This window comes from Leptodactylus fuscus, chromosome 7 (genome assembly GCF_031893055.1).
Source record: "Leptodactylus fuscus isolate aLepFus1 chromosome 7, aLepFus1.hap2, whole genome shotgun sequence".
Lineage (NCBI taxonomy): Eukaryota > Metazoa > Chordata > Amphibia > Anura > Leptodactylidae > Leptodactylus > Leptodactylus fuscus.
Genome location: NC_134271.1, coordinates 89953436 through 89967151, shown reverse-complemented (window position 1 = coordinate 89967151; position 13716 = coordinate 89953436). Strand labels below are relative to the sequence as shown.

Here is a 13716-nt window from a genome sequence, read left to right as displayed (position 1 = left end):
AGATTCATGTCCCCTCCATCTCTGCCCCCAGATTCAGGTCAGCTCCTCGCTTCGCCGCTGCCGCCGGCTACTGGCTTGTAGACGCATATGTGTTCAACTCAGATCTGCATCCTCCCTCCAACATACCTCCCTCCAACCGTGACCGTGGGACATGTCACCCAAATCGTGAATGTCCCGTGGAAATCGGGACGGTTGGGAGGTATGGGATGCTGTAATAATACCAAAGTCATCCATCTTTCTTAGAAGGAAATATAACAGAAATTTTTATCTGACGTTATGAACACATGTATCAGGCTAAGTTTGTCACATGTTGCAGGGTTAGGTTTGCGGCGATATCATCCCGGATTGTTGGTGATTTCCTAAAGGGTGGCACATGCCATTATCCTCTGCTGCTGTTATTTCCTAGTACAAGAGCTGATCCAGCATCTGCTGAAGCAGTTTCACTTTCAGAGCCGCATTTAGAGGAAATACTTCAATAGAGCCACACATTATCTATGTCTAAGAGACTATTTAGGAGGGGCGCAGAACATGCATAGTGTGGGGTTTTCCAAGTCAATGGGAAGTTTTGCTAGTGATGATGCTTTTAAGGGGCTGGAACTCTGGAGGTGCTATGGTGTGGGTGTAGCCTAAGTGATTCACATAAGAGCTGCACTGAGACGCATGGAGCACAGTCCGTACCAAGCTGAGAGTTATATACACAGCAAGAAACTCAGCAGGAACAGCTTTCACAGGTATGGAAAAAATCTATCGTTTATGCACATCCGGGATATTTTCCTTAATTTATTTCTTTAAGAATTGTTGCTTTGCTGGAGTAGTGAAGCAATAGTGCTGCATGGTTTCAATGTCATACCTCAATGTCAGCTGTGCTACATATTTTTCAAATGAATAACAGAGACATCCAGCTCCATTGTATGACATGAATGACCTGTGGATTACCGCTGATACCGTAGACCTTGAATGCTCCAGTCACTGGCTTTGCTTGGAATCCTTGTCATGTATTGACTAGGCTGCAGGCAGCATCATTGTTTCTGATGTATAGTGTTCATCTTTAAATACCCATCTCTAATGTATGTCAAGTATCTCCAGGTTCGAGAACCTCCAGGCAGATTTACTTCCATATACGCTGACTTTAGACATTCTGTTTCTTTAAGTTTGCTTAAGGTGTCTGACACAATGAGCATATGTTTCCAAAATCTTTCCCATTGCAAAATATTGTATATTTGGAGAACAAAGCACGTGTCACAACTCAGATTGTGTCATAACGCTATGCTGTCTCTATTCTGCCCCGTGCAAGAAAGAATGAGTCTGTTTCTATAACTTATATGTCAAAGCTGTAAGTTCACATCTGAGCCGGAGTCTCCACCGCACAAACCACCAAAACTCGTCAGAGGGAAAAGTCTTTTCTCTTCTCCACTTTCAGTTAGAAAACAGAGGACACATGGCAGACCCCATTATAGTCAATAGGGTCCGTCGCTGTCCAAGTGTAACCATTGTTACCCTGCTGCGGGTCCCCGACAGACCTCAACAACAGAGAGCCCAGCGCAGATGTGAACCTAGCCTCAGACTAACATCCTCTCAATTTGCAACCTACATTAGGATTTTGATGAGACTTAGCATGTTTAGCATGTTTTGACCTATTTTGTAGTTTGTTTAGTCCATTTTGTACAGCGCAGAATAAATAGCTTTCGGGAAGAGGTCAAATTGCTATTCTGAATGCTGAAACCTCTTCAAACAGCTGATTGATGGCGGTGATGAGAGTTGTAACCCCCACTAATCTGATATTGATGACCTATCCTTCCAACAGATCACCGCTGTATGAACCCTATATACTATGAATTCATTTGACATCATGGACTGTAATTACAATTTGGATTAATAATGCAGTATTATATTCCGGATAAACTGGTTCCCTTATTTTCATAATCACAATACCTGGCTGGATATTAACAGCACATTTAGTAGAGCACTATTCTCCTGGAACTGACTGATCCCAGTCCACATAAGCAGGCACTGAGCTATGATCACTGTATCCTTAAAGTAGAAAACATTTTGGCATCTAGCTATTTTACTACATTATATCTGCAGGATGGTTGAAATGGCAGGTGTTCAAGTTTTAGACAGACTCGGTTGTTTTTGACTGGCGGCAGTGTTGACACTGCAGATAAAAAGCAAACAATACAATGCAAATTAATATAGGCGAATAAGTAGTGAAGTGTGTGTGTGTGTGTTTGTGTGTGGGGGCGCTATCTGCAGTTGCTTGAAACCACCAAACCCCAAGTATTCAATAGCAGGATATTCTGGTGCTTGTATATTCCTAACATTATAAACTATCATTCACACCCTTGTTTGCTATTTTAATGGAGTGGGGGACCTTCTGGTTGAAGGGTGTGTGTGTGTGTGTGTGTGGAGGAGGGACATGAGCTGCAGCTTCCTATCTTCCTATCCTCTTTATAGAGGCATTTAATGGGATTTACCATTCCTGTGACATGTCTCAATAGTGACAGTAGCGCCATAGATCACAGAACATGGAACAGCTTGTTCCCAGCTCAAAGGTTTTCTATAGATTAGCATGTGGCAGCCTGAAAAAATATTTGTATAATCCACTTTTGTCCTAAAGGAATCCATAAGTAATTGACTGTGTCATTCTCCGTGTAATTCTGGAAAAAATGCAAAATGATCAAATACATCTTTGGAGGGAGGGAAGATATATTGGTGGAGTTATTGCTCTTTTGCACACATACATACCATAAAAGCAGTTCTTGACCTTACCAGTACATGAACAGTATTGTAGAAATGGCACAAATGCAAAAAATGCTGTGTTTTATATCAACTGCAAAGTGGATGGGATTCTGACTAATTTTGCCTAAAAAAAACTGCTGTGGAAATTCTGTAATTTCAAAAACACTACGCAAGGAAAACTGCGGAAATTCTGTGAAAAACATTGTGAAAAAAGTGTTTTTGACTACACGGGCCTTAGCCTTAGAAGGAATCTTGCCTCCTCCTCTCCCCTCCGCCCTTTCTGAGGGGCCTGGGTGCAAGTGCTATCTCTCCATCCCCCAAACGCCATGCTTCTGATTACAAAAATGTACCAATTTCATTTTCTATTGAAGTAAAAGTTTATATTCTAAAGCTCAGCTATTTTATTCATCTGTGGCTAGCAGTCTTAGTAGATTGCAATGTCATCTATGCAGTGCTCTATGTAAGGACTTTCTGTGGTCAGTTCCACCCAGAACAAAACAGTTGACAGTATAGATGACACAGGATGGAAATGACCATAAAACACAAAGATCTGATGATGGGGCTGTAAGTGGTCGTCCCATACCAGGGTGTGCACAATGAATACTTCTTTCCCTGGATGATTGCTATGTGATGGAAAATTTTGACAACGTGTAATCTGATGTACAGTATGTGGTGTGCAGGCGAGGCCTAAACTTCTAATGAACTCAGAATTAATGAAAGCTAATTATGTGAGTGGTATGTAATAATCTGTATATAAATATGTCTCCAGCAACTCTGCAGTTAACGGGCTGGAGGTTACAAGGTTATAACTTACAGCTGGTGAATACTACTAACCAGGGAACACAGTTTGTTTTACTGACAGATTTATAGACATGAGGAAGGGTTTGTTTAGGCAACTTTAACCCATCTTCAGCTTTTTGTTTCCTCTTGTTGTAGTTGTATTTCTATACATGAAGAAAATTAAATCCACAATTGCTGCGGTGGCACAACTAGCCACACCAGATAACATGTCTGGAAAGAAAATAAGCAGTGCAGACAAAGGTCAGAAGAAAAATGGCTTCTTCAAAGGCATATTCAAGTCCCTGTCACCCAATAGACCAAGACAACATCATGAAGAACCTGCTGAGACAAATAAGGAGATAACAGGTAGGGCATACCATGGTGATCGGGGTACATCAGCGGGCCAGGATTTCTGGAATTCCTTGGATTATTATATTGTTGAGGTTGGTGGAATATTGAATGGTCCTTCTGAAGTTACAGGGAGCAGAACCATTACATGTGAACTTCTGAGAAGATCATGATGACTATCAAAGATACAGCAGATATTTTATGAATAAATTTAGGTGCGGACATAAACTATCATTAATGTTAATTGGTGTATTCATTGCACTGTGGTGTGACTGGTGTTGGTGTTTCAACAGTCAGAACATTACTATTATCAATATAAATCTATGGTATAGTTGGGCCTTGTGACAAAACCTAATTGTTACGGTCATGGCATTAGGAATTGTCATGGTCATGTTAAGTCACGCCATGTTGGCTTTTTCTGATGAGCATTCTTGAGCACCAAGTAAAGACAAGTAATTAAATATACATGACACAATAATATAAATTATCAGTATTCTCGTTAGGTTCTGAAACCTGGCATCAGTTTTTTGTCATACACCGTGGTATTATCATCCTTAAACAGAGATTATTAGCAGGTGTCTGTAATATTATGTTTGTTGCAACATCTCATATTTATTGGCAGTGATCTGGGATAAATCACATACTGCAGTGGTGATATATAATAAGAGTGGATCTAATGTTTTTCTCAAAAAGTATGCAAAAATTAGCAAAATAATTTTTGTCCACTTATAACTCAGTTGTCTTTTTTGCTTTTAGTTGAAGACATAAAAGAACAAATTGAGAAAAATCAGTTGTTGGATGCCACCAAGAACTTGGTGGATCTAGAGCACAAGATTGCCAAGGATCTTCTTCTAGAAGACAAAGCCAAGGAAATTGAAGCTCTTTATAAGAAGCTAGAAGATGCAGTATTTCAAGTTATAAAAGACTCAATCACTGAAACAAATGGAGATTTGCTGTCTCAAGCAGTAAATGCCATTGTGGAACAAGAAAAAGAAGATGCTAAATATGGTGTAGACAGTGACTCCACGAATAGCTCACGACCAAAGCAATGGAAGAACAAATGGGAGAACTACATAAAGTTGTCTGTGAGTGAACGAGTTGTTATCTTGTCTGAGGTTTCATCCAATAGTTCCACATCTCCTTCCTCTTCTTCTTCCTCTTCTACTTCTTCCGTGTCTCAAAATTTTCTTACTGTTGGAAAAATTATAAAACAAGACTTGACCCATGTGATTACCCATCTGGAGAAACATTACCCTAAGGACTTCAATGTGTGCAACACTTATGCCCAATATTATCATCGGTTTCTGGTATCAACAATGGAAACGGTAACAGAATATCAATTAGCAGATGAAGATACTTACTACCTCTTGTGTTGGGTGCATAACTTTTATCCAAAGTAAGTATAACTAATAAGGTGCTCTATAGCTGACCATGTGATATGTTCTAAGAAAGCAATTGAGCATATAGCTATCAATGTTTTCATAAGACCACATAAGATTGCATGAATTCACACAGCCAGAACAGACTTTCCCTTGGCTGCTCTTCCGTGAGCATCGTTGCTCATGAGAGGGTCAGATCCTTGGCCGAGATTTTTTTTTTTACTTTTTAAATGCCTGTATTTGGAAGATTGATCTTGATCTTGAGTAAAGTATTCATGATGTCATTGTTAATGGCAGAACTTCAATAAAGGCGTGTACTTACTTTTTCTTGAATAGTTCCTTTAAATAAAGACCACATAATGTACGTATTGTTCTCTAGACGTATAACCAACTTCTTCAGCAATGTTTAATAATAGAAACTTTTCTATTCCAGCATGATCTTGAAGGATCCAGTATTGACTGGACATTTCGATGACTCCTACCTGAACAATCTTCTCCCCCCTCACATTATCAGGCAGTTTGAAGCCAATTATGTTGTATATGAAATAGTGAGTATATATCCTTTTTTATCATCTTTCCTCTTCCTAGATTATAGACAAGTGTTCTGCCAATAAAAGGGGTAAATACTAGAGATGAGCGAACAGTAAAATGTTCGAGATTCGATATTCGTTTCGAGTAGCGCCTCAATGTTCGACTACTCGAATTGAATATCGAACCCTATTATAGTCTATGGGGGGAAAATGCTCGTTTCAGGGGTAGACAACATTCGATCAAATTATACTTACCAAGTCCACGAGTGAGGGTTGGGCTGGATCCTCCGAGAAGTCTTCTCCTTGCAGCGTCCCCGCGGCATCTTCCGGCTCTGAATTCACTCTGCCAGGCATTGGGCCTTGGCAGAGCCGACTGCGCATGCCCACACTACAAGCGGACATGCGCAGTAGGCCCGATGCCTGGCAGAGTGAATTCAGAGCCGGAAGACGCCGCGGGGAAGCTGCACGGAGAAGACTTCTAAAGGTAGGAGAAGAACCAGCATTGATTGGCCGACTCTATAGCATTCGGCCAATCAATTCTGGTTCTGCATCGAACTTTTCCATTCGAATAGCGAGTGGTACTCGATCGAGTACGAGTATTTCGAATACCGTAGTATTCGATCGAATACCTACTCGATCGAATACTACTCGCTCATCTCTAGTAAATACTTATCTTCGTCAAGCTTTTCATCACACTTATGACCTCATAATTTAATCAAAATCAAGTACGTCCTTAGTGCTTGTTTACCTCCTATCCTAGTACAGGAGGGTCCAGTACTTACATGCCCTTTCCTTAAAACTGTATATTAATATATATCACCTAACATTTACATGTATAATATCTGCTGTGCATTCAGTAAAGAAGGTAACCTTGTTTTCTATTTCACCCTGTAAGGACTCTGTGAAGAGATATATGAACAAAAGTTTGGACATGGAGGTTGATCGCTGGAGAAGTGAGAAAGAACCGGAGCTACTAGGAGATTGCCACCATTCTGAATTACACATTGATATAGTCCAGGTAAATAATGTCCCCCTGTATATTTACCAATTCAAACCACTAAATGCCCCTCAAGTTCCCAAAGAACAAGCAGTGGGAATACTCTTACTGAGGTATTGCATATATTATTTGCAGATTTACAATGGAGGAATCAAGAGAGCAGGAGAGATAAAGAAGGAGATGGTGGAAAAAGTATCTTGCTTACTTCCTCATGAAATGCAAGCATTTTTGAAAAGGTAAATTAATTATTCATTAGGAACAAAGGGTATCTATTAACATGACATTTTATCTGGCAAGAGAACAGAAAACAAATACCGAGCAGATCCTTGTGTATTATCGCTAGTCAGGTATTATGACAAAAATAGGTACCAACAGGTGTCTGCTTTATCTGGCAAGGCATGCTGGGATTTGTGGTGTCGGATTGAAGGGAGTGTCATGGGTTCTTTCTCGTAACTCTCATTGGGGGTGGGCTAAAGGGATTTGTGTATCTAATGAGGTTTAAAACATTTTTATAAGGTAGATTCATGCTCAAATTATATTACATATGGCCATATAAGATGGGGTACAAGTGAGATTTTTAGTAAAGTATAAGATTCATTTGCCCATTGATATGATCCTGATACTTCTAATAACTTAAAGGAACACTACAGACAAAAGTGGTGTGCTGTGTTATGACGAGTGCAGTACCCAAGGGAATGGAACATGACTCAAAGAACACCAATCTCTGTCTTATGCTCACTCTCTATGATCCTTATCTTGATCTGGAATGTTCTTTTAAATGGGTATTCCTAACTTATGAAGTAATGGTATACCATGGATATTACATGACTACATGATTGGTGAGAATTGAACTTTTAGAGCACCTGAGAAGAGATAATGTCCATTAAAGGGATTGTCTAGGATAAATCTATCTTCTAGCTATGAACTTCCACCCCCTCCTTCTTTCTAAATTACTTTATTTACCAAAAATACTTATTCGGCTTTTGTGCCATAGGGTTCATGTGACCGCCCCAGGAAAATCTCTCACATTTCTGTCTCTTCTTCATCAATAAATCATCACCAATATTTTCTTTTTATTTAGATATATGACCAGTCTCGAGGAATTCTTTGAGAAAAATAAGACACATCCCTTCTATCGAGAGATTGGTATTACCAACCTAAACTGCTGCTTCCATTTCAGGTAAAGTTATGACTTATTTACAGTGATATACAGTAGAAGCATGTATAATTTTATACATAGGCAAATTTGCCTTTTAGGAGCTGGGAAAATTGGGTGATAACTTTTGAGGGAGATGTAATCGTAGCTTGATCATATGTCATCCTCTTTTACTGTAAGGCTAATGTCCCACATAGTGAGTCTTCATCTGTAGATTTTCTACCCTAGTTATACCAATATGGAAAACGCCATATTTCTGTAGGTATAATTGACCTACTGCGATTTTCAAAAACATGAGTGTTTTTGAAAATGCAATTTTTCCATTGCAGAATTTTTTCTGCAATGTGTGGATGGGTTTAGCCAGAATCCCATCCGCTCTACAGGTAAAATGCTATGTTTTCATAATGTGGGGCTGCAGTCTTAAACATATTTTTTGTTTTATATTTTATATTGAATTTGTAATTGATTTCTGTTTCAGAGAATTTATTGAAAGAAAAGACACAAAGTTCGATCTGTCAAAGCAGCAGCAGATGTTGTCTATCATTCTCCAGTGTGAAGACCTTATATATACAGCTTTGTTTCAGGAACTCTTTCTGGAACTCAAGGTAAATTGTGACATAATCATGCAACTAAACAAAATACAATAAAAACAGTTTCTAAGTTAAAAAAAAGTTTTATTTTTTGCATTTTACTTATTGAATCAATTTTGTTTTTTTTCATCTGTCTAGGCACAATTCAGGAAAATGTCTCAAAGCAATTCTTTGTGCAGCTACCAAGCCATGCAGGACATTTTAAAGATCACCGAGAAATCCGTGTCTGGCTTCAAGACACTGTGTCCACCATGCTACAAGGTGGGAGTCTTTATAATATATAACAGAACCTGAATTTGTATCAATGAAGTAGAACATTCTCCAGCAATGCCACCAAGTGTACCAGACTATACCCCTTACTAACTACTCATATGTTCTTAATTGTCTCAGGATATGATAGCAAGGATTCATAAGCATCTGGTGAAAGAATATCTTACAAGACTCCTAAAGAAAAAAGTCAGTCATAAGAATGCAGTGCAGCTGCAGACATTGGCTAGTCAGATCAATGAGAATGCCCACCTCATCAATGAATTCTGTGATGCTCATGTAAGTAACACATACAGCTGTTAAGGATCATCTAACTTTATTATCTTAATGTGCATGTACACTTTTGCAATCCAGTTATCCAGATGACCAAGGTACAAAATGGTATTTTTCACATCAGTCTAGCACCTGAAGGACCCCGTTTTTCATGGATCCCCCCCCATACATGTGAATATATGCAGGGAGATGTGAAAATGGACAAAAATAGGACATGACTGATATTTTGACAGCTTGTAACAATCTCTATTCACTGACATTAAATTTAATGCTGTCGTGTGGCGTCCATTATAAAAACTGACATCACGCGTCTGTTAATAACTGTAGTGTTAAGGTATCTTAACATATTCGACCAATCTCAACAATATATTATATGAAAAGCCCTTAGCTGCGGTAGCTAGACAGCTTTTCAGATAATTGTACAGAGGGTTGAAACCTGATGTAGACTATGTGTTCCTCTCCATGGTCCAGGGGCGTAGCTACCAGTCTCAACCAGGCCCTGTACTCATAGTAGGCCCCAAAGGTCCCTTTGTCACATAAAATATACACTATTTTAAATGGCACAGATAGGTATGGGTACACTGGCACAAGGCTGGTAAGGGTACACTAGCACAAGGTAGGTAGCCCCATTATTTATCTTTGAGGCCCAAGAATTTCAAGTTACTTCTGTCTCCACCTCATGTGAAGAAGTGTAATTGTAAAGCTTTTGCTTTCTCAGTGCTATTTCCACCCACATCCCACAGCCCACCCCCATGTGTCTCAAAAGTTGATAAGGAAATGGAACATTATACAACGATTCAGCTTCAATTGCATACAGTTATGTGGAGGACGCTCCTTTATTGACTCCAGGCTTACATTCCATTCCTGAGGATTATTACTTACTCAATAGAGGGGCTACCACTCGGAGACATGAGAAATAGGAAATACATATAAGGGCCCCTTCAGACGGAGGATACGCTGTCTGATTTTGAATGTGTAGACATTCCTAATGAGCAGCGTTTAAAGCAGGTCCCACTGCTTTCTATGGGAGCTGGCATACGAGCGCTCCCCATAGAAATGAATGGGAAAAAGCAGCCCATTCATTTCTATGGGGAGCACACGTACACGTGTACACGTCTACACGTTCAAAATCAGACAGCGTATCCTCCGTCTGAAGGCATAGCCTCATGAAGGTATCCCTTGTCCTTGTATTCTATTATTAGGGCAGATAGACCTCATAAATGGTGGAGTCCCCCATATTGATTTATTCTGGATTGTTGGATTTCACTTTGAAAGAAATCTATATTATTATTATTATTATATGCTACTTGCTGCAATGTAACAATGTATCCAGTAGAATTGCAGTGACACAGTAGAAGAATGATTTTTTTCTTCTTATTTACAGAAGTCAGAAGAGGAATGGTTAAAGCCAGTGATACTTAAAGTGGCAGAGATTATACGTCTTCAGGATGTGAGCGCCATTCAACTTGAAGTAGCCACGCTGGTTGAAGATTATCCAGATATTCGGTGAGAATAATACACGATGGTCCTTGCTAATATTGATTATATTCTTAGTACAGAGAAATTGCTTTTCAGAGTATTTCAGGAGAGGAGAGAGGAGTGTACTGATCTTATTATAGGTAAAAGAGTACCAGTTACATAGAATAAACACCAGTGTTCACAGCGGCACAGAGTATTTCATAAGAGGATTACAGAATATTTCAGAAGATTTTGCAGATCTTGAAGGAGGTTACTGATTAAAAATTAGACAGTAGTAAGAGTAGGATTTCCAGCAGCACAGAGTATTTAAGAAAAGTGTGATGATCTTCTAGGAGGTCACAGACTGAGGCTTATATAGTGCAAGTAGTGTGGGGGGTCAGTGACCTTTTCACTCTAGGTGATGTTAGTGCGGACAGGTCTAGGGGGCAAAGCCTTGTAAAGAGGTGATTAAAGCACAGAAACAGGAGCACAGAGTATTTCAGGAGAAACGTGTGCTGGTCAAATGTAATCAACTTAATTTTCCTTAGAAAACTATCACATTAGTAATGTGCATAAACCTTTATGAGCAAGTCATTAAAGTGACCATGTGAAATGAGACTCTGGAATGCCAATAACTTGTTCCAGATGGTCCTGCAATTATACTAAACTTCTCCAGAATTCAGCTATTTCCTGGAAGTAAAACATGATGTTATTCTCATACAATTCGTAAATGACAGCTTTCCTCACTGGAGAATGAATCACACTTCAGGCTTTGTTATCAATGATCATTTAGTATCACAATTGTCTTTCATTCTATCTGGCACAGTTGTAACTTAGGAAATTCTAAGAGACGGCTCCACCCAGATGAAATCAAAAGAATATCATGACCTTCATAAGATTGACCTAGTCTCTGGCTGGGAATGGTGGCTTTACGTCACACTGATTAACCCTTTCAGAAACTACCATGCCATTCTGCCCAAATGCAATATTGTTTGTACTCTAAAAAAGCAATATATGCGGTGCTTATTCTTTGTATTATGCTATACAGTACATAGATTCATGTTCCTACTAAATATATGCAAGCTCAAAAGTTTTCAGAGTGCTGTCCAACCTTGTTTCTAATACAAGTGTATTTTTGGAGGGGTCCAGTCAGCCCCCAGTGGAATTGTGCACCCACCTCCACCAAATTGAGAGTGCTGCCTATTAGTACAATCTGAAACAATGTCATCATGGCATATTATAGAGTACTCCATCATATATCCTTAAACCTGCCTAATTTTATAGAAACTATGGGTGTAAAAGCTAAATAATCAGGAAAATTGGACAGTCAAGACTCTTGAAGAACTGGCTGACAACTCTTGAAGTTGACAGAAATAGGTTTACCTCTCAGAATTGCATAATTTTAACAGGAAAGGACATCTCAAGGATTAATGGATGTTTTGTTTAGTTTTTATGTGTTTGGCTCTTTAAATTATATTACAATAATTATTTCTTATTTACAGGACCAAACAAATTGAAGCCATTTTGTATATCAAGGGGAACCTTTCCAGAAGTGAAACAAAGTCCATATTAAAGGTGGTTGATACAAGTGAGCGAAGAATTTCAAGTAAACCTAAACTTTTTGAATTGCTCAAAACTTCATAAAACCAAGTAAGAACAAAACCCTGAAAAATATGAACAAAGAGGACAATTTTTTTTTCAGGTTTCCAGTTTACATGACACAGGTCGAGGGAACCTCACCTGTCATTCTCACTTTGTGGTCAGAATTTCAAAGTCTGGTACATCAATCATGTCTCTTACTGAACCTCTAGATTTCATTGTGTTCTTATTGATCACCTCCTGAAGGGAACCTGCGCCATATACCTGTACATGTATTACATTCTTACAATGGGGGCTACAAGGGTCTGAATGTGGAAATAATAGGACATTTGTTTTATGTTTTTTTAATGTTTACTTTTACAATTCTGTATTTTTATAGAATACAAATGCTATGTACTGTATTAGGTGCAAAGTGAGAATGTAAATATTGTACATATACAGTACTATGTGTATAACTAGTACCCTTACTTGAATAGTATAAAGTCCTGATTGTTAATGTTTGCACTTCTTATTTCTGGGTTCTATCACTCAACTGATGTTTTTAGTGTTTCCTGATAGAAAATGCAATAAGTATTCTTTAAAAAGAAGTTTATTGTAATGTATGTTGCTGGGTTTTTTTTATTGCGCCAACAAGCTTTTAGATGTGATGTATCTAGCTAGACAATTTTAGACAGTACTATGCTATAAGCTAAAGACCTACAAAGTCATTGCACCAAGTAGACAGTATTAAGCTAGTCATGGTTGGCCGCTGATATGGTGAATTGTGGATCAAGTAGGCCAAGGTCTAAGCTCTAAATCCCTTCTTTTAGGTCAATATATTGTAAGTTCACTCCAGGCACAGGTCTATAGCCAGTCTGTGATCATTTGCTGGTTATGTTTACTATGCTGCTAATATAGCCATTTTATAAAATGCCTTATAAAGTCATATTACCTTAAAGAACAAGATTCCTTGGAATGTTCTTGGGATGGCAGCCCATAACTGCCAGTACAAGTCATGTGAGAGTTATAAAGTCTAACCTATCTCTATAGATATACTGATCAAGCACTGCTATGGGTTTCACAGCAAGGTCTTCCCCTGTAATTGACTGTATCAGTGATAAATTCTGATCCAGACCAAATGCTCTGAAATAGGTTTACATTATTGAACAGCGATTGTTATAATAACAATGTATTCTCACTGAACTGAATGTAAAGTTATTTTATTCTGAACGTATTTTATGTATTATGGTTGTGTTTTATTATTATTATTATTATTTTTGTTTTAATTTGTTTATATTGCAACTTTTTTAATTATGATTTTTGCAATAAAATGTTACTTTTTAAATTTTACATTCTTTGTGTATTTTTTTAATGGAAAAAATGTTACATTTATAAAAAAAAAAATCTTGTAAAAAAATTACAGATGGTAAACAGGATTATGGTTTGCTTCAGTGGTGTTAGTTTACAAGGGTTGGGACATTGCATGGTTTGTATGCAGTAATTTTTCTGTATCCGGGGTTTATGGATTTAATGAATCAGTATTTGGAATTTCATGGAAATTGCTTTCAGTATCACAATGTTAAAGAAACACTGTGTTATGCCTCATGTGGAGGTGTTGGTG

General features: G+C 38.3%; 1 protein-coding gene across 2 annotated transcripts in view; it reads left to right on the top strand.

Moving 5' to 3' along the window:
* The window catches only part of LOC142213917 (tumor necrosis factor alpha-induced protein 2-like), a 50763-nt gene extending 37420 nt beyond the window's left edge, over positions 1–13343 (top strand). Inside the window, exons 1-12 of one of the 2 annotated variants that reach the window (XM_075282530.1) lie at positions 661–731; positions 3676–3885; positions 4624–5263; positions 5680–5794; positions 6672–6794; positions 6909–7009; positions 7855–7953; positions 8408–8534; positions 8658–8780; positions 8910–9065; positions 10444–10565; positions 12020–13343. In XM_075282530.1, the coding sequence (XP_075138631.1) occupies positions 3690–3885; positions 4624–5263; positions 5680–5794; positions 6672–6794; positions 6909–7009; positions 7855–7953; positions 8408–8534; positions 8658–8780; positions 8910–9065; positions 10444–10565; positions 12020–12161 (1944 nt within the window). In that variant the 5' untranslated portion in view covers positions 661–731; positions 3676–3689 and the 3' untranslated portion in view covers positions 12162–13343. Of the gene's footprint in view, positions 1–660; positions 732–3675; positions 3886–4623; positions 5264–5679; positions 5795–6671; positions 6795–6908; positions 7010–7854; positions 7954–8407; positions 8535–8657; positions 8781–8909; positions 9066–10443; positions 10566–12019 lie in introns of those variants that run through there. The other variant, XM_075282531.1, reaches the window with a different exon arrangement.
* Positions 13344–13716: the final 373 nt, after the last annotated feature.